Below are 16,037 nucleotides of genomic sequence, written 5' to 3'. Positions count from 1 at the left end.
GGTCAAATCAGTTTGTTTCAGCCTTGGAGGGAATGTAACTAACAGAAATATTAAACACACCCACACTAAGAGAGGGAGAACCTGGAACAGAAACAATGAGGTGCAACGTTTGACAAACATTAGCGTGATGAACATGCCACAGGCTATTGAACTAAATCCGGACAGCTGGTCATCTTATCTGCACTCACACAACGTCTCCTCTCATTCTTCTATGAAATACAAAAGAGGTCTTCGTTTAGGCCCACATAACATGAAAAGGTTTAATCAGGCAGCATTATGGCAAGTATTTTGTTATGCCTGTGTGTACATCTATTATGTTCATCACCTAGTAGTAGGACAGGGTTGACAGTCAGCCATGAAAAGGTCCATGGCATATTCTATTTTTGTGGTGTTTCAAGAAATTTATTTTAAAAACAATAGCACCACCTATAGGCCACAACATATAGTGGTACAAAACAACAAATGAGCATAACTGTGAACAGAAGCATACCAAAGACACAATGGAATTAAACATGTTCACCTGAGGCCTGTTCCATAAAGTGAGTTTACCAAATAAAACAGGCTTATATCGGCCAGACTCAATTTCGGTGGATTTGGTTCTCTAAAGCAAGTTCAACATAGTTCAAACTTGTTTCGTATGGCAACTTATTCTGCTAAACTAACCTGGTCCGGAGCAGGCTAACTGTCAGGCTTAGCCTGTGTTGTTGTAATCAGATTTTCCTTTAACACTGGTGAGACATTGAACCTATCCAAAATATGTCAAATACTTAGAAACACTTCTTGGTTTCAGCAGGGGCATAACACAGTGATAGATGACACTTTCTGCATTGTGTCTTAGATTTTGGACAAGGAGTTATGTTTAAGTTAACAAATTATTGTTTTAATCATCATCTTCATCTCTCATAACATTAAGTCTGCCCATATCTCCTTCCTTGTTTCACCTTTCCAGACTAAATGTGAAGCACAGTGGTCCAGATCACCATCGGATTGTAGGTCTGCTCAGATAGTATTCCTGACAGTGCTAAGTGACTGATGAGTTTCATTTTAGGTTCTGATAGCATTTACAACATTTGTTGCAGATATTTAAGTACAGAATCATTCTTTCTCATTTCAACAGAACAGCAGCAACAATATAACCCCAAATAGCTTGTTTTTAACCCACACTACACCACAGTCTCCTCCTCCTTAGGAAGTTACTGATGAATACACCAGGTATGAGACTGCCAGTTAAGCAGGTAGCCAACCAGCCAGCCAGCATGTTCAAGCCACAGGTTTAATGAAAGGCAGCTGAGTGGCTGTCAGTCAGTGACTAAGTGAACAGACATGGCTACTCATCTGACCCAACTACATTCCACAGCTCTAACCTCTATCTTCACTCTCTCTGGTGTTACACAGCTTCACCACAGATTTATTGATCTGAACATTAAGATGTCTACATTATTATGTAGTTTATTATGTGACTTCTATGGGGTTCTTAACCACTCTGTCAGACTTGCACAGCCATGTACTATCCATGTCATGACGGTACCAAGACTCATTTCTTTATTAAAGTTTATGGGAACATAAATTACTCAGAAGAAAAAAAAGTAGCTCACAGTAACGGATATCTCCAGCAACTGAACAGTTTGAGCGCCGGTCAGCCTAGGATTGTAGTGAGGAAAGAGGTGTGTGTGTGTGTGTGTCTGTGTGTGTGCATGTGTGTGTATTTGGCAGAGAAAGGGTTTTTGTGATGCAGGATGACAGCTCAGATGTTGGGTTACCGCTCGGACAGCTCCTCTCTCAGAAGCCCGTTCTCCCCCCCCCCCTGGCCTGTCCCATGAGCCATCAGCAGAGGTGGGTGGGCCACCATGTTAAAGGGCACTGTGTCTTTGGTCAGCATCGTCCTGGTGGCTGACACCAGGCAGGAGTAGTTCTCAGAGTGGTACTCCGAAGGCCGCGTATACAACAGAGGCAGGCTGTCTCGCTCGCCGGGGGTCAGGAAGAGAGCGGGGCGCCGCTGGCTTTCCCCGTCCTTTAGGGAGTCTGGCAGCGGCTTGCGTTTGCTCTCGGGGAGAAGCATGATGCAGAGGACGGAGAGGACGGCGAAGGAGGCGAAGATCACGTGGTGCAGGAAATAACCACTGTTGTTCTGCAGCTCCATCAGAGAGGAGGCAGCCATGCCCATGCAGCCCGCAGCCAGGACAAGCCCCAGACAGCCTCCTCTGGACAGAGACGGGGAGGAGAACGATTACATCTGTATTTACATGTTCACGTTACCATCGCCGCGGGCCTCAGAGCAGGTACACACACGCACATCTCAGGGTGTCTGGGACAAGTGCAGGCCGTACTTACCGTACGACAGTAGGCATGACCTCGCTGGCGAAGAATGCACTGAGCATGGCAAGGGCCTGGGAGGAGAGGAGGCCTGTCACAGACAGCACCATCACCAGCCCCCCTTGCAGGTCTGCAACATCACACATGAGGGTTACCCACCTCACCCAACAACATTCAATTCTGTATTCACATCCTCGCTACAACAGGACAGACAGGCTGATAGAGTAGTGTGACCAGCAGGAGAAAGAGGAGAGGGGGACAGGAGAGGGTGGAGGAGAGTAGAGGAGGACCAGGAAGAGGGCTGTAACCTACACTGTGTGAGGGCCAGCAGCAGGAGGGATGACAGGCCTGTAACAATGGCAGAGAGTAGCAGGATGCCGCGGCGACCAAAGTGATTGACAGACATGCAGAGAAAGAGGCAGGCCAACGCTCCGGTCAGAACACGCAGGAAGTAGCTGAAGTAGAAGTTGGAGGAATAGCTGTGCAGGTTCCTGGTGAAGCAGTATTGGATCCCTGTGCCTATAAAACTGAAAAGAAGATAGCAGTACAGTTTATTTTACTTAACCAAGACTTAACCCCTCCATCCATAAGGCTAAACCAAACACACCAGTCATCTCAATCCTACACCACATCCAGTCATATAGTAAGAGATCCTAGTCTTACAGAGTGAAGCTGAGGATCAGACAGTTCCTCCAGATGATCCGGGTGTGTCTCAGCACTAAGACTGAGTGATACTCTTCATGGGTGTCCTCCTCCGGCCAGGCAGCATCAATCTCTAGAGAATACACGTCCAAGTCCTTTATTGACTGCAGAGGGGAGTTGTAGTTTCGCCAAATTCAATCGTTTTTGTTTTGTGTGTTCATGTGCTGTTCATTCCTGTTCCTGTCGTCTTTACAATTAGATGGAATTCCCTCATCTACTAAAAACAGAGTATCCATTTGATATTGTCTTGTTGCTAGTTAGCCAACCTAACCAAGCAACCTAACCAAGCAACCCAAATAACGTAAACATTTAGTCATTTAGCAGACGCTAAATGAGTGACTTACAGTAAGTACAGGGACATTCCCCCGAGGCAAGTAGGGAAGTGCCTTGACCCAAGGACACAACGTCATTTTGCACGGCCGGGAATCGAACCAGCAACATTCTGATTACTAATTAAACAAGCTAGAACTGTATGTTTGGAAAACTGGATAGAAGGTTTTTCACCACTGCCAGACCCTTTGTCAAGGGTGGTATCCACTAGCAAAATTTCCTATTCAGTTTCAGTGGGAATCCTGTAACTTCCTCCTCGTCGCAGTATGGAATACCTGGCAATGCGAAGCCGCCTAGAAATAGAAGCTAATAATTTTCGATGCAGTCTTCTTGATAGATTTTAGTCCCTCTCTCCCTAATCAGAACCAGAGCCAGCTACAACCATCTAGAGAACAAAACCTTTCAAAAGGCCTAATGCAGCCTAATTAGAACTAATGTAGTTTCACTACCAGGACGATAGTTGCTTTAGCGCTCACAAATGCACGCATGTGTGTAAATGTTGAGTTACCTGACAGCAGTGTCTCAGCAGGGTAAAGCTCTTCTCTCACACATGCTCCGTTCCTGGTGGAGAAGAGCTGCAGGCTCTGTTTGGCCTGGGGGATCTGGGAGGTGGCCAGCAGCCAGCGGGGAGACTCAGGGAACACCCACACAGAACTAGGGAACACACACGGGTAGATAGATCTGATGCACATGTACACATGAATGGTCTCTACAAGTTCCTGATGCAGACATACTGACTCACCACCAATAGGAAAGCAGCAGGAGCAGGGGTAAGGTGGCCACAGCTTGGAGCACTGGCCAATCATGGCACAGGACAGCCAGCCCAGGCAAAAGCAGCTCGGCACATACAGCAAAAAAACCACTGACCATGGAAACCATGAGGCGATGGGGTGGATCACACAACTCTAACCCTGAGAGAGACAGAGAGAGAGACAGAGAGAGACAGAGACAGAGAGAGAGAGAGAGAGAGAGAGAGAGACGAAAGGGAAAAGGAGTAGAAAACTTCAAGCAGTAGTCTTTTACATTCATTTGACAGTGTTAAGTGAGAGTCCTCCTGCCTCTTTTCCTCGCCTGACAGAGAGGGAAAAATAGAGTTTAGTGTCCTTCACTGCGTCCTGTTGTATTGTATCCCTCTTCCTCCTCATGGTTCTGGAAGGAGATCAAGTGGAAATATTCCTTATTCCTCCCTCCACGTCAGTCTGACTGACCTCAAACCCAGATCTGGATTACATTTCTCCTGGACCTCACAGGAATGCACGGGCGTGTGTCAGCCCCAGCGTGTGTGTTTAGATGGGGCCGACCTGGTGGTAAACTGAGCCTGGCACCACTTACTCCCATATACTTTGAGATCTCTCCTGTTACACAAACTGCAATTATCTCCCACAATCACACAAAGTCTTTGCAAGCAAGCATGCACAAACACACGCACAAAGACAATTACAGAAAGGAATTAAAACGTTCATAGCAGAGGGGAAACGGTCTAAGAATTGCCAGGATGGTAGGCACATCCCACTACTTTGAGGGGAACAGGTAGGGAACAAGTCACAGTTACATATTGGTTTCATGGAGGATAGGGGGGTTTCCAACTCATGTTACCCTGAAGACAGTACAGAACAAGTGCTGGGATTACCTCCAGCTGCCTCCTCTCACTCCCACTTGCCATTTATTTCCGAAAAGACTGGGGGGTACTAATTCATGTGTTCTCCATATTGTATTGTTAGGAAAAAGGAACTTTCAGGAGGAAGACATGTAAGATATTTTGGAGCTGATGTGTTACATTGGCTGGCTGCTTCTTCTCAGCTAAGGCTGAAGTAGTAGAGAGAACAATCAAATGGGAGTGTCTTTAATCGACTGGGCTGGGTGCTATGCAGCAATTCACATGACCTCTTGGAAATGAAATTACTTTTTATACAGGAAATGTGATTACACAGAAATAGAAAGGATTTCTGTCACTGTTGGATGAAAATACTTGACATACTTGAGCCAAGGGGGTTTGCTCAAGCGTACTTACTGGAGATGTATGATGAGAGGAAGACCCCAGCCAGCATGGAGCCCTGACAGAAGCGCAGCAGGAGGAAGACCACAGGGCTGTTGGAAAGACAAACGGACACACCCAACAGGCCGGAGAGAGACACGGACAGGAGGAAGGCTCGCCGCCGACCCAAGCTGGATACACACAACCCACGTGCACACACACACAAAAAAAGGTTGAGAAGTATGTGGTGATTTTTAATAATCAAAAAGGGCTCCACAATCGCAATCAAGTACTATACAGGTGCACACCCACGCACACACTTACCAGTCACACAGCGTTCCCATGAAGACATACCCCAGGATCCACCCACTCATGAAGCAGATGTGCTGCACTGGGATCTTCCAATAGTTTCCACACACCAAGTCCCACTAAAGAAGTAAAGGGTAGGGGTGGGGAGTATGGTTCCACATGCCAATTTCTCAGTACTTTGAGAATGCTAACAGCACACCAAAAAGCTATTCTTCCTTGACCATCATCTTACATAACATTCAGGAAATAGTAGGGAAATCAACAACGCACACATACACAAATGCACACACAGGCATGCACACACAAACACTAGGAGAGCGGGCCATGAATAGTCTGTGTGTGAGGGAGCATCTCCTTGCTAATTGAATTAGAGTGGAGGTTGATCACATTAAACCCAAAAGCACTGAACCTTCAGTATGTGAGTTCCCATCTCCCTCCTCCACGCTCTACATTCTTCCTGTCTTTATCCCACCATCAGCCCTGCCAGCAACAGCTACAAACCACTAACTTCAGTAGCACCCTTAGTGAACTTTATCTTAGTAGAACAAGGTACCATGATTGTTATTTGCTAGATAAGCTAAATTTGCCAAATAGACATTCTATTTAGTGACTTATACTCCCGTATGTAGCTGTTTGTCAGGATTGATAAGCACCTTCTGTTACCACACCAGGGAGACTAAATACTTGTCTATGATCCTTTTACAATATTTACAAAACGGGATAGGCTTCTCTGTGAGTTCAGTCTACTGGAAAGCTCCAGCTCAACATGAACAAGTAGGTATAAGACTTGTTAAGTAAACACACACGCTTTTCTGAGACTTTAAGGATGACCTGGGGACACATGATGATGACTGAGCTGATTGGAACAGTGGCTCTAAGTAGAACAGGCTGTCTCAGGAAGTCACTCCCTGTCCCTGTTGATGTGTTTCCTGTTTTGTTACCAACAACACAAAATAACTTCTATAACTGCCATGAAACAGTAAGAGTTGTGAGGGGGGGGGGGGGGGGGTACACTAGTATTTGACTGATATGCTCCATCTTGGCTGAAGTTAGTACTCAGAAGTATGATATACCAAAACACATATCAACATATGACATGACTGATCACCCGCCAAACCACAAACAAACCCAAACACACGAATACCTGTAAGTTTTGGAATAGTTTACCTCCGTCACGAAGTTGGTTTGTAGTCCAGCAGCTTGGGAAAACTCCCAACCTTTTGTGCATGGAACTGTGTCTTTGGGGACATTCACTGATACATTAGAAGAATAGTTTAATGGGTACTTAAAAAGTTCGCAGTGGCTCAGCCCAGAGCCGTTAACCCAAGGAATTGTGAAATTCAGATATCCCTGTCGGGAATAGTTGCTGAGTAAGAATGCCGAGGGTAAGAGAGTCGGGTCGGGCTTGCAGTGGTAGCTGTCTGGAGTCAGCGTGTAAAAAGCATCTGTAAAAAGATTAAGCATAACAGCAAAGTTCGGAAACCAACTGAACACCGCCACAATTCGATTGTATTGTCCATATCCACCTATTTTGGGATAAATCTTTGTATCATATTCCATTTTACAAGGGACTGTGCAGCCGGGACAACTGTAGGCTAGTCTCGGGCACTGAAGTCGGCGCAGCTATAGTCTACATATTACTCATGCAATTTAGGGACAGCTGGAGACTGAAGTAGGCGGAGTGTAGTCTGCTGAAAAAGCAGTTCAATTATGAGACCAATGAGGTTTAGGCCTATTATAATGCGTAAGACAGCTCCACCTGTTTGTTCATTTACTGCTTGTCGGGCGGCGGGCCACCACATTTTTAATGGGTGAACTTACATTTGTGCAGTTAGCAGACGCTTTTATCCTAAGCAACTTCCAAGAGAGAGCTTTACAAAAGAACAAAGGTCACTGATCATAACAACGAGATAGCCCAAAACATTGCGAGCAGCCAAAACATGAAGCATACATTGTGGAAAACCAAATAAGTGCCAAAGGGAAGAACCATAAGAGCATGCAGTTAAACAAGTTACAATTGAACAACATGAAACTCCCCACAAGAGTGCAAGAGTGTACCTGTAGAAAAAACAATCAACAGTAAAATATTTCACAGCGAGTACAAGAATTTGAAACCGTTACAACTAACCAACAAGAGCAACAGGTCTCTCAATACGAGTCATTGTGATCCTGGAGGGAACATCAGGTCCAGCCAAGCCAAGCATTCCTAAGTGCTGTTGTACTCCCGGAACAAGTGAGTCTTGAGCCTTTTCTTGAAGGTGGAGATACAGTCAGTGTCCCTGATGGAGGTGGGGAGTTGATTCCACCATTGGGGGCCCAGACAGGAGAAGAGCTTGTGTTGGGACCGGGCGCTCTTGAGCGGTGGGACCACCAGACGGTTGTCAGAAGAAGACCGTAGGTGGCGAGGGGGGTGTAAGGCTGGAGGAGAGACTTGATGTAGTCGGGTGCAGTCCCGTTCACCGCTCGGAAGGTCAGTACCAGAGTCTTGAATCTGATACGGGCCGTGATGGGAAGCCAGTGGAGGGAGATGAGGAGCGGGGTAACATGGGAGCGTCTGGGTAGATTGAAGACCAGACGGGCCACCGCGTTCTGAATCCTCTGGAGAGGGCGGGTTGCGCATGCTGGGGGACAAGTGCTTGGACTAGCAGCTGGGTGGAATGCTCAGATAGGTATGTCCTAATCTTCCGGATGTAGAGGGTGAATCTACACGACCGGGAGACCGCAGCAATGTGGGCTGTGAGGGAGAGCTTGTCATCCATGGTCACCCCGAGGTTCCTGGCAGAGGATGGAGAGGTCACCGTCGCCGATCCCAGGGTGACTGAGAGATCGTGGGAGATGGAGGGTTTGGCCGGGATGATGAGGAGTTCTGTTTTGGCGAGGTTCAGCTGGAGGTGGTGCTCGGTCATCCAGGCGGAGATGTCTGTGAGGCAGGCCTCGATCCTAGCTGAGATCCCCGGATCAGTCGGGGGGAACGACAGGTACAGCTGCGTGTCGTCAGCATGGCAGTGGTAAGAGAAGCCATGGGAGGTGATGATTGGTCCAAGCGAGGTGGTGTAGAGGGAGAAGAGGAGGGGTCCAAGGAAGGAACCCTGTGGGACACCAGTGGAGAGCTGGTGGGGGCCTGACACTTTGCCTCCCCAGGAGACCTGGTAGGATCTTCCCGACAGGTAGGATGACATCAACTGAAGTGCAGTGCCAGTGATGCCCATCTCAGAAAGTCTGGCCAGCAGGATTTGATGGTTAACCGTATCAAACGCTGCAGAAAGGTCCAGCAGAACGATGACGGATGACCTCGAAGCCGCTCTGGCAGACTGGAGGGCAGTGGTGACTGACAGGAGGGCAGTTTCTGTGGAGTGGCCAGTCTTGAAGCCCGATTGGTTGGGGTCAAGCAGGTTGTTCTGAGAGAGGAAGTTTGACAGTTGGTTAGATACAGCGCGTTCAATTGTTTTAGAAAAGAAGGGTAGTAGTTATATTTACATTTATTCATTTAGCAGACGCTTTTATCCAAAGCGACTTCCAAGAGAGAGCTTTACAAAGTGCATAGGTCACTGATCAACAAGACAACAACAAGATAGCCAAAAAACATCGCGAGTAGCCAAAACATGAAGCACACATTGTGAACAACCAAAGTAAGTGCCAAAGGGAAGAACCATAAGAGCATGTAGTTAAACAAGTTACAATTAAACAACATGAACCGCTATAAGTGCAAGTGTACCTGTGGAAAAAAGCAAGCAACAGTAATAAAAACAATATATCACAGCGAGAACAAAAATTTAAAACAGTTACCACTAACCACAAGAGCAACAAGTCTCTAAGCAAGAGTCATTGTGATCCTTGAGGAAACTGACATCGGGTCAAGCGAACCATTCCTAAGTACCGTTGTACTCCTGGAAAAAGTGCGTCTTGAGCCTTTTCTTGAAGGTGGAGAGACAGTCAGTGTCTCTGATGGAGGTGGGGAGTTGATTCCACCACTGGGGGGCCAGACAGGATATATAGTTATACCGGTCTGTAGTTCTGGAGGACAGCTGGGTTAAGGGAGGGTTTTTTGAGTAGAGGGCTAACTCTGGCCTGTTTGAAGGCAGAGGGGAAAGTGCCGGAAGTAAGAGAAGAGTTAAGGACATGGAGAAGAAAAGTTATGATGGAGGGAGAGATGGTTTGAAAGAGAGGGGAGGGGACTGGATCAAGGGGACAGGAGGTGGGGTGATGAGAGAGAATGAGGTCAGAGATCTCTGCCTCGGACAGGGGAGAGAAAGTGTTGCCTTGTGGGTCGCCGGTGTGTTCAGCAGCTTCAGGTCAAAGGAAGTCAGAAGAGACTTGAACTTAGGGGATAGTCTATATACCCTATCATCATACTAATATTTTTCAACCAACTATAGTGTCAAGTAAACGGTGACTACGGCTTTAGGTAGACCTCTAACTGTAAAATATTTTGGGGAGTAGACACGCGGTGGGCCCATTATTCCAAAACAAATTGGCTTGCGCAGTCGCACTCAAGCATTAACAAATTATGTCCCTGACAAGGCCAATATCAAACTTACTGTACGTATAATGGGTTAAGCAAGGGGTGTTTGTATAGTGCTTTGTGTTGCACACTTCTTTGTGTTGCAAGCTTGGTAGAAAAATAAAAGGGATATGAGTAGGGGCCTGTGCCCCAGTAGAGCTTTATGTCTAACAACGCCCCCCTGATCTTGTGGTGTGTGTGCCTGAGTATGTGAATGTGTCCAAGGAAACAGAATAGAAAGTGACCAGATAGAATTAATATTTCAAAATTTTATTAACGAACATAATCTCTGAGGAACAACAGCAGTTCTCGCGCTCTCTGTACATGCAACTGTAGAAAATAACAATTTTGAATTTTTATTCATAAGTTTAGTCTTTTATTTTCAGTTTCTCGCTTTTTGATTTTGCAGGAAATCAACACAGCTAAAGGTGTAAGTACTGGATCCCTTACAGCACTGACGATAGCATCATCAACCCCCCCCCCCCCCCCACCCCCAAGCCCCCTGATAGCTGCTCCAACAATATGTACACAATTCAACTACATTGTACAAATAAAAAAAGTTACATTGTTACATCACCAGCAGCGAGCGCACAGGCTCGTAGCCGTTGGAACCCCACATTCTACGCAAGTATAGACTAGTACAAAGAGGAGGGTGCAAAACGTCCTGGGACTATATACAGCTATGTACAATGTCTCTTTAAACGCTTTACAGGAGGAACATTTACACAGCGGAGACCCACCTCAACTCAAACATACCACAGGTGTCAGAAAGATAATAAATAGTTTTTTTTTCTCACCAGTTTAAAGAGTAGTTCTCCATGCTTCTTATTAGTCATTTGCCATTCTAAATAAACAGCTACTGTCTGGTTCAATAAAACAAGAAATAAACACAAAAAAAGGCTTGAAATCGTGATTCTAGGAGTTGTGTATGTGTACGAGGATGTCCAGTAAGAATGAGCTTGTCGGGTGAGCAGACTAAGGGCTGAAGAGGTAACGTGTTGCAGAATGACAAGAGGTTACAGAGGTTGCACGGTCATCTGGCCAAGTGCTTGACTGCTGGACTGGGATTAAGGAGGAGGATGGAGACAAAGTTCAACCAACATGTTCACATGTAGGAGAGTAACTGGACGTATATGAGAGGAACAGAGTGTGTGTCAGTTAGTCACAACCCTTATGTCAAACGTATGTTAAATACCAATATTGATGCTTGTAACTATTGCTTTGAGTGGTGTGCAGCAGGCTGGTATGCCTACGTTTCTGTTTACTGTTCAAACTAACCATCACCATTTCAAGCCTTTATGGTTCAAATAAATGATCAAATAAAGAAATCAAACAGTAAAGGCAGGGCTCCGACCACTGAAGGTGAGAGGTGCACATGAAACCCAAACAAACTTGATGCGTTATTGTAAACAATAAACCAAGAACTTGAGGCTGTGGCCAAAGTAACGGTTTACATTCTGTTCCTAAGCAACGTGATTGACATGCCACTGGTGCTTAGCCTCAAACAAGAAATAAACATAACAGACAAAAGAGAAACACTACATACACTGATCTTAACACACACAAGGATTCTTTTGACAAAATCGCCCACTTCCAAACTAATTGAAAAATCATTAATAAAAAAACGAACAAAAAAGACATTGAACTTGAATCTAAACCTCTGGTGTATACCTAACCATGACTGTGTGCTATAAATATTTGGTGTGTATCTTTTCATGATTTGTAGGAGTAAATGTAGAACTATTTATCTAGCCAATTATCTTGTGTAGTGGAACAGACACCTGTTAAACTGGACTAGTAATGCCATCCACAGCTATGTTCTCATTGAGTAAATAACCTTTGTGACTAAATTGTTTAACTGAATATTCCTATTAGGAGAAAACAACTCTATCACACACAGGCAGATGTGGGGGCCAGCTATGGTAGCTAGGTCAGAGAAGGTTCAAAATTAGGACCCACTGGGCCAAAGAAAATAAATCTATTAATCACAAATCAATCTACCAACAGGATAAAAAGACAACAAACACGTCTTCACCGTCACACTAAGATTTTAACTTCCTTTTTTGTGTGTGTGAGTTCAGCTAAATCAATTCTGTCTATGCTTTTTGGCGTGGAAAACAATATAGTTGAACTGCTGCCAGTCACTGCAATTGGTAAACACCATCACACTGCACAACATGGGACAAGTAGGTAAAACTGAGGAACAGAATTAAACCAGCCGGGAAGTCCTGACAAACCACTTGACTAACACCATTTGAATGAAGATGTGGAACACTGCCTTTGCCCTGTGTCATTACTGTAGTTAATAGGGATGGATCAATCATGATCGGTCGGGGGATACTTGAATACTACCAACTTGAAGAAAAAGAAATAAGAGAATTAAAATGCAAATTAAAACATTGTTTGTTGGAAGAGATTACTTTACTTCAGGACTTTAAAATGAGCCGCAACTGCCAAGTCCAATAATTGTTTTTTAAAAGGAGACCAGGTTGGTTATATGTCAAAATACTTGAATCAAATCAACACAGGAGGTTTTTAAACGTGGAATGCAGCCTGTGGCTGGAATAATGTATAAACATCACCTGGAAATTGAGGCTTTATGAATGTTTCTTTTCTAAGTGTCTGAGTGGATGTTTACACATTTCACATCAGATAAAGAACCTGCATATGCTAAGACACAAGTGACTTCGGCTTGCCTGTCAGGGGAAAAGACAAACTCTTTTGGAAGATGAGGAGACAAGGATCTGGCGTCATGGGCTTCAGATAGTGAGTACTACACATAACTGTACAGCTCATGTAGACGAAAAGAAACACGGACAGAGAAATAATAGCATCTGAAAATTGAGTTATATATATATATGTGATTGATTTGCTTGTTTGTGACATCTCTCTCTCTCCCTCTAATCATAGTTTGACTTGCCAAACATTGCGTAAACTAAAATATTTCCTGTGAAAAGGCATTTCTTGGTTTCGATTTTCAGATATAATTGTGTAGTAAAGCAATGATTAGTATACCTGTTTCTTCTCTTTAAATAAATCCATAACCTTTCTGCTACATGTGAGGACTGGCTGATGAGTCTAGGTTGGGTTCTGTTCAGTTAGAAGGGGTGATCTACCAGCTAGTTGTGTGTGTTGTGGTGATAGTAACCCAAACAAGGAGCCTACACTGACCCATCCCGGGACATTGTCTGCAGGTGGGAACATGAGGACTGTGCACTGGCATCTAAATACTGACAGCATACACATTTTGGCCCATGGGTATATGAGGGGGAAAGTGCTGCCTGAAAGTGAACTGTACATACAAAGATAATTTTTATTCATTTAATCTTTTTTTACACTTAACTGAGTGATGTTACAGTACATAAGTTATTTACAACTGTGCAGTAATGTGTGGCAAAATAAATTATCTAGAAGGCAGCGAGAATACATTGGTTAACGAATATAAAAACTGTACATAATTTACGGAATACAATTTTTTTAATGTGTTTTTTTCAGATTTTTTCCATTAAACTAATATTGGCTCTGTAGTGTTTCAAGTCACTTCCTCAGAAACAATGAAATGCCCAAGTAAAGAAAAAGACAGAAGAATATTTACTCCTCTAAACCACCATTTCTAACGTCTTGAAACGTTTGATTCGCAACATTCATGTTATTCTGTTTTGTCCTGTCCTGTGTTTGTGTTTCCTGTTGCAGTCGCTTCCTGGTCAGAGTGTGCATTGGAGCATCGGAGGGTGAAGTCAGTTGACATCAAGGACCCTCCAGTCTCTCCTCGGAGCTCAGTACCCTCCCCCCACCAGGGCAGAGAGGCTTAAAGTCCAGTCTCTTCCCCTCCGACAGAGAGCTGACACACACACACACACACACACACACACACTACTGACCCCCCTTGATACACTGCTGCATGTGTGCAGCGCCACCATGTGATGTGGAGTGGCACTGGAGGCGTAGACAGAAGGGGGACTGCTCTCTGGCTCTCAGTGTGGCCTTATCGTCCTGAGCAGAAAGACTGCGTTTATCCACGGACTCTTTCCAGCCCCCGTCAGGACACAGGTGGGAGATCCCACAATGCATCTCTAACGCAGACACACTCTCCAGACCACGCCTTTGTTTTGGTCACTGGGAGGCTCCTCCTCTGGGAAGTGATCCAAGTAAGTGGGAGGTCTCGGCTCAGTGGAGGATCATCAACTAACAGAAAATAGATCTCTATTCTCCACTGCTCCGCCAAGGACCAGAGACTGGGCGAAGGCAGAGGCCTGTCGACCAAGCCTCGAAGCAAAGATGTTTTTGCTTTTCATACGATCAAACAAAAGCATAGAAACTCGAAGGATGAAAGTGCAAGTTGTGTTTTTTTTTCTTTTTCTCCTCTTTCTCCGGTAAAAAGACTCCTCTCACGGAAGGGAATCATCAGCAAGTTTTTTTGTCTTTTACAGTTTTTTTCTATATAATATATAGGTTTTATAGTCCTTTTCAAACTGGCTAGCCCTTTCCGTTCGATCTGTAAAATGTCTCTTTGAGAAGAAGTGGTGGAGGATGACAAGCCGTGACTCGGCGTACGTGTGCGTGTCACGCGGGAAGCAGGACAAAGTCGTCGTTGACATCCACCATGGGGACGTAGAAGGAGGGCACCTCGTTGACACAGAGGGACTTGTGACCTGCAGGGTCCAGCTCCTGCACCTTCAACTGCCACTCCATCCTCTGGACTGCGTTGAGGGCGGCTGCCTCATGCTGCTGTCGCATCAACAGACATGTCTGGGGGAGAACAGGCGAGAGATCATTAGTACCCCAAAACAATCATAACTAGAGAGGATACAATTTCTGGGGAAATTGTAAGGTGTGCTTGCTTGCGTCGGTTGCACAGGGGTCTGTATATTTTATATAAAAATGCATCGGGCCTACTTATTATTTATAAAGATTACATAGATTTAAAAGCATCTTTTTTTTGCTGCTCATTTACAACTCAAAATACGAGTGAAGTGTAGAATGAAATATGATGTCTTCTCATTTCCCCTGCAAGAGGCAGCTGACAGGCTGAATCAAAACGAATACATTTGGCAGACCGGTGTAAAAATGGACCTAATCTCTATGACTTAAACGTCCTTTTAAGTTGTCCCTTTTCGTGATATTTTCAGGCATTTAGCCTACTCATATTGCATTCATTCATTAATAAAGAACCCCCTTTGAAGATTATTCTAAGACTTTACCGGCAAAAGATAGAATCGCGATTCAAACAGTACCATCTGCTAACTGAAAATATGCCCCCAAAAACGTAAATAAGCTTGACATTTATTTAGTGGAAAATCGCTCATTCATAAAAAGCTCACTGGTAGCGATCATTGTCAGTAACAACGCAAAATGCGATATAGCCCTGTGTGGAGAAGCTGCCCCGGTAAATTGTACTACTACGGTACAGTACTAGACTACTGCTGTGTTCGTCTTGGTAGCGATTGCGTTGGTTGAATTGGATTTAACGTTCCGTTGTACGGTTTGAGCTGAAATTAATTATTTTCATGAACAGATTGACAACGTTTAGGCTGTGGCAATGAAGTTCAGGTTAGTAGTTAGATAGACTTTTGATTTAAGTAAGGGGAGTGCCGAACATGTTCTGTCGCCGTTTGACTTCCTAAACAGCTGTGTAGTTTAGATGTTTTTGTAGTGTCTCGCGTAAGCTACAGCGTTGCAGTGAGCTACACTGGTTTGAAACCACAGGTAATGGTAATTTCACCAACAAATCGTTTTCTAATGTCAGAATAAATCCTACAACGAAAATGTATATGTGAGGAATGTTTATTTTAACGATTGAAAACAGATAACGCTACATCATAGACCACTGTAGTATGTGTTGCCAGGGCAACACAGGCTAATGTCATGATGCTAATACTTCAGTGAAATAGTAGACTACTGTTTCCG

At 44.7% G+C, this 16,037-nt stretch overlaps 2 protein-coding genes across 3 annotated transcripts in view; both read right to left on the bottom strand.

The window, feature by feature from the left end:
* Positions 1 to 7: 7 nt before the first annotated feature.
* On the bottom strand, positions 8 to 7,189 carry slc22a31 (solute carrier family 22 member 31). Its single transcript, XM_067249293.1, has 9 exons — positions 6,797 to 7,189; positions 5,645 to 5,748; positions 5,357 to 5,511; positions 4,088 to 4,256; positions 3,854 to 3,999; positions 2,977 to 3,088; positions 2,626 to 2,840; positions 2,332 to 2,443; positions 8 to 2,201 (listed from the first exon to the last, which is right to left on the bottom strand). Exons 1-9 carry the CDS (start codon positions 7,187 to 7,189, stop codon positions 1,757 to 1,759), a joined length of 1,851 nt encoding a protein of 616 aa, XP_067105394.1. The 3' UTR covers positions 8 to 1,756.
* Positions 7,190 to 10,633: 3,444 nt separating this feature from the next.
* ankrd11 (ankyrin repeat domain 11) overlaps positions 10,634 to 16,037 on the bottom strand; it is a 100,196-nt gene continuing 94,792 nt past the window's right edge. For both annotated transcript variants that reach the window (XM_067248511.1, XM_067248510.1), the window contains one exon: positions 10,634 to 14,879. In XM_067248511.1, the coding sequence (XP_067104612.1) occupies positions 14,694 to 14,879 (186 nt within the window). In that variant the 3' untranslated portion in view covers positions 10,634 to 14,693. The remainder of the gene's footprint in view (positions 14,880 to 16,037) is intronic.

The sequence above is a fragment of the Osmerus mordax genome, chromosome 13 (assembly GCF_038355195.1).
Source record: "Osmerus mordax isolate fOsmMor3 chromosome 13, fOsmMor3.pri, whole genome shotgun sequence".
NCBI classification, from domain to species: domain Eukaryota; kingdom Metazoa; phylum Chordata; class Actinopteri; order Osmeriformes; family Osmeridae; genus Osmerus; species Osmerus mordax.
Note: the sequence above shows the minus strand (reverse complement) of the source record. Positions and strands in the feature narration are given on the sequence as shown.